Source organism: Cetorhinus maximus, chromosome 2 (genome assembly GCF_964194155.1).
Source record: "Cetorhinus maximus chromosome 2, sCetMax3.hap1.1, whole genome shotgun sequence".
Taxonomy (NCBI): Eukaryota; Metazoa; Chordata; class Chondrichthyes; order Lamniformes; family Cetorhinidae; genus Cetorhinus; species Cetorhinus maximus.
In genome coordinates, this window is record NC_135880.1 from 47,514,977 (window position 1) to 47,529,538 (window position 14,562).

The 14,562-nt window shown below is 43.0% G+C and overlaps 1 protein-coding gene across 1 annotated transcript in view; it reads right to left on the reverse strand.

Annotated features, from left to right (window-relative positions):
• LOC144694130 (uncharacterized) overlaps window positions 1–14,562 on the reverse strand; it is a 220,675-nt gene that overhangs the window by 179,599 nt on the left and 26,514 nt on the right. Inside the window, exon 4 of the mRNA XM_078564486.1 lies at window positions 12,724–12,893. Within this exon, the coding sequence (XP_078420612.1) occupies window positions 12,724–12,893 (170 nt within the window). The remainder of the gene's footprint in view (window positions 1–12,723; window positions 12,894–14,562) is intronic.

Sequence of the window (14,562 nt, forward strand, 5' to 3'; positions counted from 1 at the left end):
TCTAGCTGAGATCTAACCTGTGTTTTATACGAGTTTAGCACAGTTTCTTTGTTTCTGCACTCCTAAATCTCTATTTATAAAGCCATGGATTTCACATGCATTTTTAATATCCTTATTGAACTTCTGCCACCTTTAAAGATTTGTGTAACACCCCTAGATCTCTGTTCATGTACTCTCCTTAAAACTGTCTCATGAATTTATATTGTCTCCCCTCATTCTTACTTCCAAACTGCATCACTATGTTAACTTGCATCTCCCAGTCTATGTCCTGCTGATGTCTGCTACAATCATCTTCACTGTTTACTGCATTTATGAGTATCATGTCATCTGTAAACTTTGAAATAATGACATGGAATTAGGGGATACAGGCATAAATTTATCAAAAAGAGAAGTGACCGTAAAACTGAACCAAGGGAGACCACTGTACATCCAGTCTGAAAAACAATCGCCCGCCACTATTCTCTGCTTCTACTTTAACCAACTTTGTATCCAATATCCCTTTAATGCCACTGGCTCTAATTTTGACAATAATCTATATTATGTGGCACTTTGTCAAATGCGTTTTTGAAAGTTCATATACATAACATCATCAAATGCAGCGGCCTCACTAATGCTCTTCATAACCTCAAAGAAGTTAATGAAGTGGGACTAACTGGATAGTTCTTTCAAAGAGCTGGCACAGGCATGATGGGCCAAATGGCCTCTTTCCATGCTGTATCATTCTATGATAGTTAGTCAAAAGTGCTTTTCTGTTAACAAAAATACTCATTCAGCACCTCAACCATGCCCTCAGCATCCACAGGGTGATCTTTTTGGTATCTAATTGGCATCACCATTATTTTGACTATTTTTTTAGTATTTGTAAGTGTATAAAAAGGTGTTAAGGTTCCCATTTATCTACTTGCTAATCTATTCTCATACACTCTCAATGCTCCTCTTGCTTTCTTTTTCAGTTCTCCTTTGCACTTATTGTTATTCAGCTTGGTTCTATAATCAATTATGAACCTAATATTGCTTTCATGATGTGTGAATGGTGTCGGGGTGCATTAGCAAGATGATGCCTCAATCCGCATTGGGGAGCGCTGGTGAGGGGACACATGGTGCTTCCTGCTGAGCCATCTATCTGTTATGCCTGAAAGAGTGATATGTCTTGTCCCTTAGTGAGCAGGTATCAGGGTGACAGGAGTGTGTCCCTGGCTAAGTTTGAGTTCCAGCTGCTTATAAGCTGCTGTGCACACTGACTTGGTGAGGGCATGGGTGAAATAACAATTCCATCTAAAGTATCCCAAGGTCATGGAAGAAGGGAGTGTTGTTCAGGTTCTACAACTGCCATCTATCACCAATGCTAGCCAGTGTTTAGCACATTCCAATGATCAACCCGACATCAGGGCACACAATGAGTACTGATATTTCCCTAATCTGTAAGAAAACATGGAACTTGAGAGAGAAATTCTCTGAGCAAAAAAGTGCTGGGGCCTCCCAGGCAGCAAACAATTGTGAATAAATGTCAGCACATTACCCCGTCTGGAATCTTGTAGCTATCAGATTCTCATGGGCACGTCTGCCACATTGTACCTGTTATGGCCTCTTCATGTGGCTCGTCTACATCCTCACCCTTATCAGATCCATTGCATTCAACGTCCTCCTCGTCGGAGGAGACATCTCAATCCTCCATTTCTCCCTTTGCAGCATTAGGTTGTGCTGGGCACAGCAGACAATAATTATCCTGGACACACTATGGTGAGTATTGGAGACCCCACGGAAATGCATCTTCAGGAGGCCTATCATCTGCTCTATCAAGCACCTGGTGGTGACATGTGCAGCATTGTATCTCTCTTCAGAAGCACTATGTGGATGGCGAACTGGCATCATCAGCCACATCTCCTGGGGTATCCCTTGTCCCTGAGGATCCAGCCCTGCAAGTGCCTAAGTCCCTCAAATATCTGTGGCACCTGCGAGTGGGTCAAGATGTAAGAGTTGTGAAAGCACCCTGGGTACCTAACACAAACCAGGATTTGCCTTCTGTGATCACAAATTAACTGCATGTTCAGAGGATGAAATTCTTCTTGATTGATGCAACATTCTCCTGTCAGGGAGCTATCAAGGCCACATGCATGCAGTTGATGGCACCCTGTACTCGTAGGAAATCAGGTATTGCTGCGAATCCCACAACTCTGGCAGCCTGGCTTTTGGCATCAAGTGAAACTGGACATACTGGCAAGCTCTAGTGAACAGGACATCTGTGACCATCCATATGCCTTGGTGTCACCAATTGGGAGATGCAGCCCTGGAAGGACCCACTGGCAAAAAGGTTCAGTGCGGCAGTCACCTTCAATGCCACCAACATGGGATGCCCTCCATGTCCGTGCTGCATCAGTTCCTCACAGAGAAGGTGGCAAATGTGAGCTACCACATCCCTGGACAAGCGAAGGCGCCGGCAGCATTGCCTTTCACTCATTTCTATTTATGAGCAGCACCTTCTATATACCCGTGGTCAGGCCACTGGTCTCCATTGCATTTTCCCTTCTTCAGGAGCATCTTGGACTTCTTGGGGCCCTGCTCCCTCTTACAGCTCAGGGTGCTGCCCCTCCTGGACCTGTGCCAATCGACGATGGGCCCTTCCCCCCAATTGTATTAGAGCAAGATCTAAGGTAGGGTTGCCTGCATTCTCCACACCCTTTGTATCTGTGAATATATAGATTTGATAACTTCATTAAGCTTTCCCTTGCCATGTTACCCTCCATCTCCAAGCCAGCAAGCCAGTGCTAAACCCTTGGCCTGTCCTCCATCTAGACATGGCATCCCCAGCTGCAGGTGAAGGACAACCTGGAGGACCACAGGTGGGTGCTCCTCCCCTTCATAAATGACTGAGCACGCAGACATTGCACGTTGACCAGGGGGTGATTACAGCTATGTGCGAAAACCCTCTGTCAGGCAATTGTCAGCTTGCCTCCATGAGCCTAGACACTCTATAGTGAGAACATAGCCTTGATGTAATGGAAAGAGTTTCTGCATTATGTCTTGTCAGCCATGACCACTTAACTGGGATTAATGAGGCTTGGAGTGTGCACCTAGCTGCTGCCCAGCACCATGCCCCTTGAATCAATTCACCTCCATCTCATTTCTTATGTCTCTATCAGGAACAGATGGCCAATTACACCTACTCAACTCCAGCTCCAAACCTTAATGGATTCTCCCAGGAGTGTGCCCTATTAGTCATGGAACAATGCTCCTTCAATGGGCATTTGAACTTCGAGAGCAGTACTCAGCTGAGCCTGGTTCTCCATGGCTTGAGCAAATAATTAATAGGGTGCCCCTTCACTTGGCCCAAAAGAGTCATAAACTCCCGCTTTGTGACCCCTCCTATATTGTTTTTTGCCCAACTGCTTTTCAAATGTCATAACTGTGCAAAGTGGAAGATGGTTTTTCTTCAGTTTGTAAGTACTTCCAGCACATTCCAACCTCCCCCTGTCACCGACCAAGTTCCTCTTATCCTCCTCCATAGTCATCACCTCCTAATCCCACTCCTTCCTGTGACCATCCAGCCTCCTTAAGTTACCCTTGTCCCCATTATTATTTATGTTGGCATTCCTGTTCTCTCCCGTTCTCTTCAATGTTGACGTCTCCATGCCGCTAGTTATTCTGACCCCTCCCATTCTTGAGGCCCACTGCAACCTTACTTTTAGGGACACCCCCACCATTAATTTGGAGAGGAAACGTGATTCCAGCAAGTTGTCATTTTAATGAGCATTCATGACATGCTAATTCACGCAAATGGGGTTCCTGATATTGTTCATCGGGAAGCTCAACCTGCCTTGAAAGTCGAGAGAACAAAATTCCAACTTCTTTGCTGCTGTTGGAAAACTGATTTTTTAAAACTCAAACCAAATTAAGCGTCCCCACATGTCATGATTCCCGTTGCTTGCGGGAGTGGAAGATTCTGCCCAAGTCTCCAATGCCACTTTCTTACTTGTTGGGCTTTAGCCATAACAGATTGGGGAAAGTCCTCATGTACACACTTCAGCGATTCCTCCCCTTTTCGCCCTTTACCCTGTTATGTTCCTGTTTATATTAGGATAATTAAAGCCCATTACCATTACTCCATTGGCCTTGCATCTTTCTGAAATTTGCCTATCTCCTTTCTACTATTTGATGGCCTATAGTATATACCTAGCAGCATAAAAACTTCTCTTCTGCTCCGATAGATTCCCCAAGCACATCATCTCTTTCTAGAGCTGTAACAAAATCTTTGATTAATATTGTCACCCACATGCCCAGTCCTCTTTCAGCTTCCCTATTTTTCCTGAACATATTGGAGACAGGAATATTAAGTTGTCATACCTTCTCTTGCTGGAGATAGATCTCTGTTATTGCTGCTATATCATAATCCCATGTGGCAATTTGCACATCTGCAGCTCACATATAAGCACATGCACTTCAAATCCACCTTAGTCCGTTTTGCATTTCTCCCTTCTGACCCCTCAGGTTTCTGAATTAGTCTTTATTCTAATGCTGTTTTGTCTGTCCCAGGCTTCCATGTACCTCGTTTCTCCTCTGTCGTGTCATCCTGGTTCCCCTCCATTTATCTGGAATTTTCTTCTGAAGTGACAACATTTCTTGTGAATTTTGCCTCTCCCAGAACGTTAGATGACTGAGGGGCTTAATAATGTGGGCAAATGGTATCATCGAATAGGTCAGGTTTGATTGACCAGTTGCTATGTCCCATCTTTATTTAATCTTTTCTCATGTGCCATATCCAACAATGGTCTATGGTCAAACTGAGGGGTGATCCAATAGAGATCTTGAAGACAATAAAGGAGTTTGATAGGGTAGACATGGAGAAAAATGTTTTGACTTATGGGTAGAGTCCAAAACGAGAGGTAATAAATAGAGCATTGGTGACGAATAAATCCAATAGATAAATCCAATAAATCCAGAGGAAACTGAATTTAATGTCTCTCTTCACTTGCTCTCATAAGTGTGTGTTTCGGTTAGCATACCTAACATTAATAATTAACCACTAACTCTGGTATATTGTTTCCTGCAAATCAAAGGGAATATCCACCACATGTTTCTGTTCTTCCTGAAAGGTAGAAACTACTACTATCATATTCAACCAATATGTACAGGGAAAAACCATTGGTGAAATTTATTTACAAGTCAATTAATATAAATAGTTCAAATGATACAGTAGGACACTGAAGAATAATAAAATTAGAATTAGTCCATAAGGGATTAAAATACCCTTTTCAAAATTGATTTTTGGGATTCTGATAAGTGACAAGATTCTTGGATGTAACCGTCAGGTTTGTGCCTTGGCAGTCCTTCCAAATGCAATGATATACAACAATAATGCAAACCTCAGTTCATTCCTGGAGCTCAGAAGCTCCAACTAATTGGAGAATTTGCCAGTACTCCCTCAGACCAATGTAGCTTGAAGTTAGAGCTGCCAGTCATTCATGATCAAAGACAGGAATGGTTATACAGAATGCTATTGATCAGATGCTCACTTGCTGGCTTCATCATGAGTAGCTATTAATGCCTTGACCATATACAATTCAAAACACATCTAAAATAATGTCTTTGTATTTTGACTAAATTCCAGATCAATCAAGCCAGCTTGGTTCTTTTGGTCAACTCGATTTTAGACCTTCGCTTTGAAATTTGGATAGGCAAAAATAGCTTCCATTTTACCTTGTTATTTTCAAAACCGTGTGAAATAATACACAGAAATCTCCCTGTTATGGCACAATACGGTGACATCCACAATTCATCAGTGAACATATGAACACCAGCTTTCTATGAGCATAATCTATATATGAGGAAAGCCTATTTACTTTCTTGGGCACATAACCACTTAACCTCACTACCACCAACATTCTGAAAATGGAGTTGTCATTTTTGATGCTGTCTGGCCATAAAAATCTACTTACCACTAGTTCCTCCCAATTTTTTTTTTTAAATAAGTTGCTGTTGATGCTCCAAAATGGAATTCATTTTCTGCAAAAGGAGTGCAGCCGACTAACTGAGCAATGACTTGAGTCTGGTGAGAGGTGAGTTTGGTGAAGGGCAAAAAGGGGTTGTTCGTTTCCTCTTTCTATCTTTTTCACCCCATAGAAATTGGTTCTTGCTCTACTACAGGGAAAGGAGCTAGCTGTTCAATGAGTATCTGGTAAGTGGGTAAGCTCTATTCTATCCCTAAGGTTTAAAATAGTACACAATTTGGTGGTAAAATTATAAAATATATAAGAAAGCAACATTAAATAAGTGATTAATATAATGAGGTAATTATTTAAAACACATTAAGGATGGCAGGTCAGGTGATGTGTCAAGGCTGCAGCATGTGGGAGTTCCTGGATAGCATTGTGATCTAGGGCAAAAACATCTGCAGTAAGTGTTTGCGGCTTGAGGAACTTCTGCTCAGAGTCATTGAGCTGCAAGCTGAGCTGCAGGCTGAGCTGCAGGAGGGGGAAAGGCAGCCGATAGATGGGAACACCACCATCTGGAAGTTCCCCTCCAAGCCACTCACCATTCTGACTTGGAAATATATCGCCGTTCCTTCACTGTTGCTGGGTCAAAATCCTGGAACTCCCTTCCTAACAGCACTGTGGGCTGCAACGGTTCAAGAAGGCAGCTCACCACCACCACCTTCTCAAGGGCAACTAGGGATGGGCAATAAATGCTGGCCGAGCCAGCAAAGCCCACATCCTATGGATGAATTTTTAAAAAAGAGTTACCTGGATGCATTACACCAGGAGGCACTCACGCCACTTAGGATAGGGTCTTCTGGTCAGTGGCCAGGAACAGGAGGGTGTGTCTACAAGTGAGGCAGGTAAGGGGACCCAGAGGGCAGAGGTGCAGGAGTGTGAGCCCCTGCAATTGTCCAACAGGTTTGAGGTTCACTCAGCTTGTTTGGGTAAGAGTGGGCTGCAGGGTGAATGAGCAAACTGATCATGGCACCATAGTACAGGAAGCCATCCAAGTGGGGGCAGCAAAAATGAAATGTAGTGGTAGCAGGGGACAGTATAGTAAGGGGGATTGACACTGTTCTCTGTAGCAAAGAGCTAGAGTCCAGACAGCTTTGTTGCCTGCCCGATGCCAGGGTTCGTGACATCCACTCAGGGCTGGCAAGGTACTTGCAATGGGAGGGGGAGGATTCAATGGTAATATGTAGATAGTCCAACTGGGGAAGAGGCAATACTGGACCTGGTACTAGGGAATGAACCCGGCCAGGTGGTCGAAGTTTCAGTAGGGGAGCATTTCGGGAAAAGTGACCATAATTCAATAAGTTTCAAGGTACTGGTGGATAAGGATAACAGGAGTCCTCGGATTAAGGTGCTTAATTGGGGGAAGGCTAATTATAACAATATTAGGCAGGAACTGAGGAATCTAGAATGGAGGCGGATGCTTGAGGGCAAATCAACAACTGACATGTGGGGGGCTTTCAAACGTCAGTTGATAAGAATTCAGGACCGGCATGTTCCTGCTAGGATGAAGGATAAGTATGGCAAGTTTCAGGAACCTTGAATAACGAAGGATATTGTGAGAGTAATCAAAAAGAAAAGGGAAGCATTCGTAAGGGCTAGAAGGCTGGGAACAGATGAAGCCCGTGGAGAATATAAAGAAAGTAGGAAGAAACTTAAGCAAGGAGTCAGGAGGGCTAAAAGGGGTCATGAAAAGTCATTGGCAACCAGGATTAAGGAAAATCCCAAGGCCTTTTATACATATGTAAAAAGCAAGAGGGTAGCCAGGGAAAGGGTAGGCCCATTCCGGGACAGAGGTGGGAGTCTGTGTGTGGAGCCAGAAGAAATGGGAGAGATACTAAATGAATACTTCTCATCAGTATTCACCAAAGAGAAGGACTTAGTGGTCGATTTGTCTAGGGAAGAGTGTGTAGATAACCTGGATCATGTTGAGATCAAAAAAAGAGGTGTTAGGCGTCTTGAAGAATAATAAGGTGGATAAGTCCCCAGGGCCAGATGGGATCTACCCCAGAGTACTGAGGGAGGCAAGGGAGAAGATTGCTGGGGCCTTGACAGAAATCTTTGTATCCTCACTGGCTACGGGTGAGGTTCCAGACGACTGGAGAATGGCCAATGTTGTTCTATTGTTTAAGAAGGATAGCAGGGATAATCCAGCAAATTACAGGCCGGTGAGCCTTATGTCGGTGGTAGGGAAATTATTGGAGAAGATTCTTCGTGACAGGATTTACTACCATTTAGAAGCAAATGAGCGTATTAGTGAGAGGCAGCATGGTTTTGTGAAGGGGAAGTCGTGTCTCACTAACTTGATCGAGTTCTTCGAGGAAGTGACAAAGATGATCGACGATGGAAGGGCAGTGGATGTTATATACATGGATTTCAGTAAGGCCTTTGACAAGGTCCCTCATGGCAGACTGGTACAGAAGGTAAAGTCACACGGGATCAGAGGTGAGCTGGCAAGATGGATACAAATTGGCTTGGTCATAGAAGACAGAGGGTAGCAGTGGAAGGGTGCTTTTCTGAATGGAGAACTGTGACTAGTGGTGTTCTGCAGGGATCAGTGCTGGGACCTTTGCTGTTTGTAGTATACGTAAATGATTTGGAGGAAAATGTAACTGGACTAAATAGTAAGTTTGTAGACGACGCTAAGGTTGGAGGAGTTGCAGATAGTGAAGAGGATTGTCAAAGGATACAACGGGATATAGATCAGTTGGAGACTTAGGCGGAGAAATGGCAATGGAGTTTAATCCGGACAAGTGCGAGGTAATGCATTTTGGAAGCTCTAATACAGGTAGGAATTATACAGTAAATGGCAGAACCCTTAAGTGCATCGACAGGCAGAGGGATCTGGGTGTACAGGTCCACAGGTCACTGAAAGTGGCAACGCAGGTGGATAAGATAGTCAGGAAAGCATATGGCATGCTTGCCTTCATCGGAAGGGGTATTGAGTATAAAAGCTGGGAATTCATGCTGCAGCTGTATAGAACTTTGGTTAGGCCACACTTGGAATATTGCGTGCAATTCTGGTTGCCACATTACCAGAAGGATATGGAGGCATTGGAGAGGGTGCAGAGGAGGTTTACCAGGATGCTGCCTGCTCTGGAGGTTATTAGCTATGAGGAGAGGTTGGAGAAACTCAGATTGTTCTCACTAGAGTGACGGATATTGAGGGGCGACTTGATAGAAGTTTACAAAATTATGAGTGGCATGGACAGAGTAGATAGTCAGAAGCCTTTTCCCAGGGTGGAAGAGTCAATTACTAGGGGACATAGATTTCAAGGTGAGAGGAGAAAACTTTAGAGGAGATGTGCGGGGCAAGTTTTTTATGCAAAGGGTAGTGAGTGTCTGGAATTCGCTGCCAGAGGAGGTGGTGGAAGCAGGTACAATAGTGGTGTTTAAGAGGCAGCTTGACAAATATATGAATAAGATGGGAAAAGAGGGATACAGACCCCGGAAGTGCAAAATGTTTTAGTTTGACAGGCAATATGATCGGCGCAGGCTTGGAGGGCTGAAGGGCCTGTTCCTGTGCTGTACTTTTCTTTGTTCTTTGTTCTAATGGCTCTGTATCTAAACGCATGTAGCATTCAAAACAAAACAGATGAACTGATGGCACAAATAGAAATAAATCAGTACGATCTGATAGCCATTACAGAGACATGGCTACAGGACAACATAGATTAGGACCTGACTATTGAAGGGTATGTGACATTTATGAAGGACAGGAAGATAGGAAAAGGTGGAGGGGTGGCTCTGTTAATTAATGATGGTATTAACATATTTGAGAGGGTTGACCCAAGTTCAGGATGTAAAAGTGGTTTGGGTTGAGATGAGGATTGATAAAAGGCAAGAAGTCACTTGTGGGAGTGGTGTACAGGCCTCCTAATTGTAACTACGCAGTAGGACAGAGTATAAAAGAAGAGATAATGGGAGCTTTCCAGAAAGATACAGCAATAGTCATGGGGGATTTTAATCTATATATAGACTGGAAAAATCAGATGGGCAAAGGTAGCGTGGATGAAGAGTTCATATAATGTTTTCAGGATAGTTTCTTAGAACAGCACATTCTACAGCCAACCAGGGAGTGGGCTATACCAGACCTGGTATTGAGCAATGAAGTAGGGTTAATTGATAACCTTCTAGTGAAGGCACCCCTAGGTAGCAGCAATCATAACATGATTGAATTTTACATTTAGTTTGAGGGAGAAATGAGTGCGTCCAAGGCTAGTATTTTAAACTTAAATAAGGGCAATTATGAGGACATGAAAGCAGAGCTAGCTAAAGTGAACTGGCAAATGAGGTTAAGGGATAGGTCAATAGAAGTTCCGTGGCAGACATTTAAAGGGATATTTCAGAATGTACAGAATATATACATTCCAATGAGAAAGAAAAATTCCAAGGGGTGGGCCCACCATCCGTGGTAAACAAAAAAGTTAAAAACAGTATCAAACTTAAAGAAAAAGCATATAAGTACGCAGACGGGTGGCAGGTCAGAAGATTGGAAAAAATATAAAGAACAGCAAAGAATGACAAAAAGATTAATAAGGAGGGAAAAACTAGAGTATGAAAGAAAGCTAGCTAGTAATATAAAGACAGATGGTAAGAGTTTCTATAGATATTTAAATAAGAGTTAACAAAGTGAGCATTGGTCCTATAGAGTATGCGTCTGGGGAATTGATAATGGAAAGTAGGGAGCTGGCTGACGAATTAAACAGGTATTTTGCTTTGGTCTTCACTATAGAGAACACAAGTAACATCCCGGAAATAGCTGTAAATCAGGAAAAGGAAGGGAGAGGGGAACTCGGGGAAAATTACAATCGCCAAGGAAGTGGTATTGAGCAAATTGCTGAGGCTGTAGGCTGACAAATCCCCAGGTCTAGATGGACTTTGCCCTAAGGTCTTGAAAGAAGTGGTTAGTGATATAGTTGATGCACTGGTTTTAATTTTCCAGAATTCCCTAGATTCGGGGAAGGTTCCATTAAGATTGGAAAATAGAAAATAGCAAATATAGCTCCTTTATTCCAAAAGGGAGGGAGACAGAAAGCAGGAAACTATAAGCCAGTTAGCCTAACATCTGTCATAGGGAAAATGTTAGAAGCTATTATTAAAGATGTTAAAGCAGAGCACTTAGAAAAATTCAAGGCAATCAGGCAGTCAACATGGTTTTGTGATCACGTTTAACCAATTTATTGAAGTTCTTTGAAGGAGTCACATGTGCTGTAGATAAAGGGGATGTACCTTACTTAGATTTCCAGAAGGCATTTGATAAAGTGCCACATCAATGTTTATTGTAAAAAAATAAAAGCTCATGGTGTCGGGGGTAACACATCGGCATGGATAGAAGATTGGTTAGCTAACAGGAAGCAGAGAGTTGGCATAAATGGGTCTTTTCCTAGTTGGCAGGATGTTACGAGTGGTGTGTCACAGGGATCAGTGATGGGGCCTCAACTTTTTACAATTTATGTAAATGACTTGAAGGGACTGAAGGAATGGTGGCTAAATTTGCTGACAACACAAAGATAGGTGGGAAAGTAAATTGTGAAGAGGATGTAAGGAGGTTACAAAGTGACACAGATAGGTTAAGTGAGTCGGCAAAGATCTGGCAAATGGAGTATAATGTGGGAAAATGTGAAATCGTTCATTTTGGCAGGAGGAATAAAAAGGAAGCTTATTATCTAAATGGTGAGAGATTGCAGAGCTGAGATTCAGAGGGATCTGGGTGTCCTAGTGCATGAATCACAAAAGGTTAGTATATTCAGGGAATTAGGAAAGATAATAGAATGTTGTCATTTATTGTGAGGGAGTTGATTACAAAAGTAGGGAGGTCATGCTTCAGTTCACAGGGCATTGGTGAGACCACATCTGCAGTAGTGTACACAGTACTGGTCTCCTTATTTAAAGAAAGATGTAAATGCATTAGAAGCAGTTCAGAGAAGGTTCACTAGACTAATACCAGGAATGAGCGGGTTGTTTTGAGGAAAGGCTGGACATCTTAGGCTCGTATCCACTGAAATATAGAAGAGTAAAAGGCGACTTAACTGAAACCTTTTAAGATCTTGAGGGGTCTTGACAGGGTGAACATGGAGGGGATGTTTCCTCTTGTGGAGGAATCTAGAATTAGGGGTCATTGTTTAAAAATAAGGGGTCGCTCATTTAAGACAGAGATGAGGATAATTCTTTTCTCTCAAAAGGCTGGGAGTCTTTCAAACTCTCTTCCTCAAAAGGCAGTGGAAGCAGGGTCTTTGAATATTTTTAAGGCAGATTGTTGATTAACAAGGGGGTGAAAGGTTATTGGGAGTAGGAAGGAATGTGAAGTTGAGATTACATTCATACCAGCCATGATCTTATTGAACGGAGGATCTGACTTGAGGGGCCGACTGGCCTACTCCTGCTCCTAATTCGTCAGTTCGTATGTTCTGCATTTCTTGCATAAGGCTAAATATCTTGTTTGTCACCATAAGAAGTTTCTATCATATAAAATTGATAACATGCAAGATTAAAATGACCCCTCAATTTTTATTTATGCCATTGAAAATGGGTATATAAATATTTAAGGCATTGAAAGACATCGAATATCTGAACACAGTCAAATTGCTCCTGCGTGGACAGGTACAATTAATCGAGAGCCACACAACTGAGGGGATAGAAAAATGCTGCACAAATAAGTGCATTAAAAAAAAGGCAATATTGACCTCTAAACAGATGCACAGATGATGAAGGACAAACATAACAGTTATAGGCTTACCGAATTCATTGACTTGATTATTCTTTTTTCTGGTTTCACGGGGTCGTCATATTCAATCACCACAACACAACAGCCACAGCCTCCTTCATGACACATGGTCTTTGTCCCACACAGGTGCAGAATAGAGCGCAAGTATTCAGCCAGAGGCATCTGTGGGTCTTCATCTTTCACTGTTTTGAGATGTTTAGAAAATATGCACAATAAGTCAGAACTATGAAAAGAAAACTTGCTAAACCTTAATAAAGATACAGGAGAGGATGTGCAGCTTCTAACTTTACATAGCCACATTCCTTTGAGTGCAAATGTACTAGTAACTGGTGACTTTTAAGAAGTCTAAAGCACAGAAGCAGGCCATTCAGTTCAGCTTTCCCATGCCAGCATTCATGCTCCACATGAGACTGATCCTATTTCATCAATTCATTCATGGGATGTGGGCATCGCTGGCAAGGCCAGGCATTTATTTATTGCCCAACCCTAATTCCCCTCAACAAGATGGTGGTAAGCCACCTTCTTGAGCCACTGCAGTCCATGTGATGAGGTATACCTACAGTGCGGTTAAGAAGGGAGTTCCAGAATTTTGGCCCAGTGGCAGTGAAAGAACGGTGATACAGTTCCAAGTCAGGGTTTTGTGTGGCTTGGAGGGGTACTTGTAGGTAGTGTTTCCATGCATCTGTTGAAATATTCTTCTGGACAGAGATTGAAGGTTTGGAAGATGCTGTCAAAGGAGGCTTGACAATTTGCTACACACTGCTGTCACATGTGTGCTGGTGGAAGAGGGAATAAATGTTGAAGGTGGTAGATGGGATGCCAATCAAGCAGGCTGCTTTGTCCTGGATGATGTCAAGCTTTGAATGTTGTTGGAGCTACACTCATCCAGACAAGTGGAGAGTATGCCATCACACTCCTGACTTATGCCTTGTAGACAGTGGACAGGCTTTGGGGAGTCAGGAGGCAAGTTAATTGCCACAGAATTTCCAGCTTCTGACCTACTCTTGTAACCACAATACTTTTATGGTTGGTAAAATTTCTGTTCAATGGTAAGTGCCGAATTTTGATGATGGGGGATTTAGTGATGATAATGCTGTTGAGCATTAAGGGACAAATAGTTAGATTCTCTCTTGTTGGAGATGGTCGTTGCCTGACATTTGTATGGGGCGAATGTTATTTGCCACTCATCAGCACAAGCCTGAATGTTGCCCAGGTTTTGCTGGATGTGGGCATGGACTGCTTCAGCATGAGAAGTCAAGAATGGTACTGAATACTGTGCGATCATCAGCAAACATCTCCACTTCTGACCTTATAATGGAAGGAAGGTTATTTTTGAAGCAGCTGAAGATGGTCGGGCCCAGGACACTACCCTGAGGAACTCCTGAAGAAATGTTCTCGGGCTGAGCTGATTGACCTCCAACAACGACAACCACCTTCCTTTGTGCTAGGTATGACTCCAACCAGTGAGACTTTTCCCCCCCGATTCCCATTGGTTCCAGTTTTTCTCGGGGTCCTTGATGCCATACTCGGTCAAAAGCTGCCTTGATGTCAAGGGCAGACACTCACACCTCACTTCGACTTCAGCTCTTTCGTCCATGCTTGGACCAAGACTGTAATGAGATCAGGAGCTGAGTGACCCTAGCAGAACTCAAACTGATCATCAGTGAGCAAGTTATTGCTAAGCAAGTGCCACTTGATATCACTGTTGATGACTCCTTCCATCATTTTACTGATGATTGAGAGTAGACTGATGGAGCAGTAGTTGGTTGGATTTTATTTCTCTTGCTTTTTGCGGACAGGATATACCTGAGCGATTCTGAGGCAGTTGCCAGTGTTGTAGCACTACTGGAA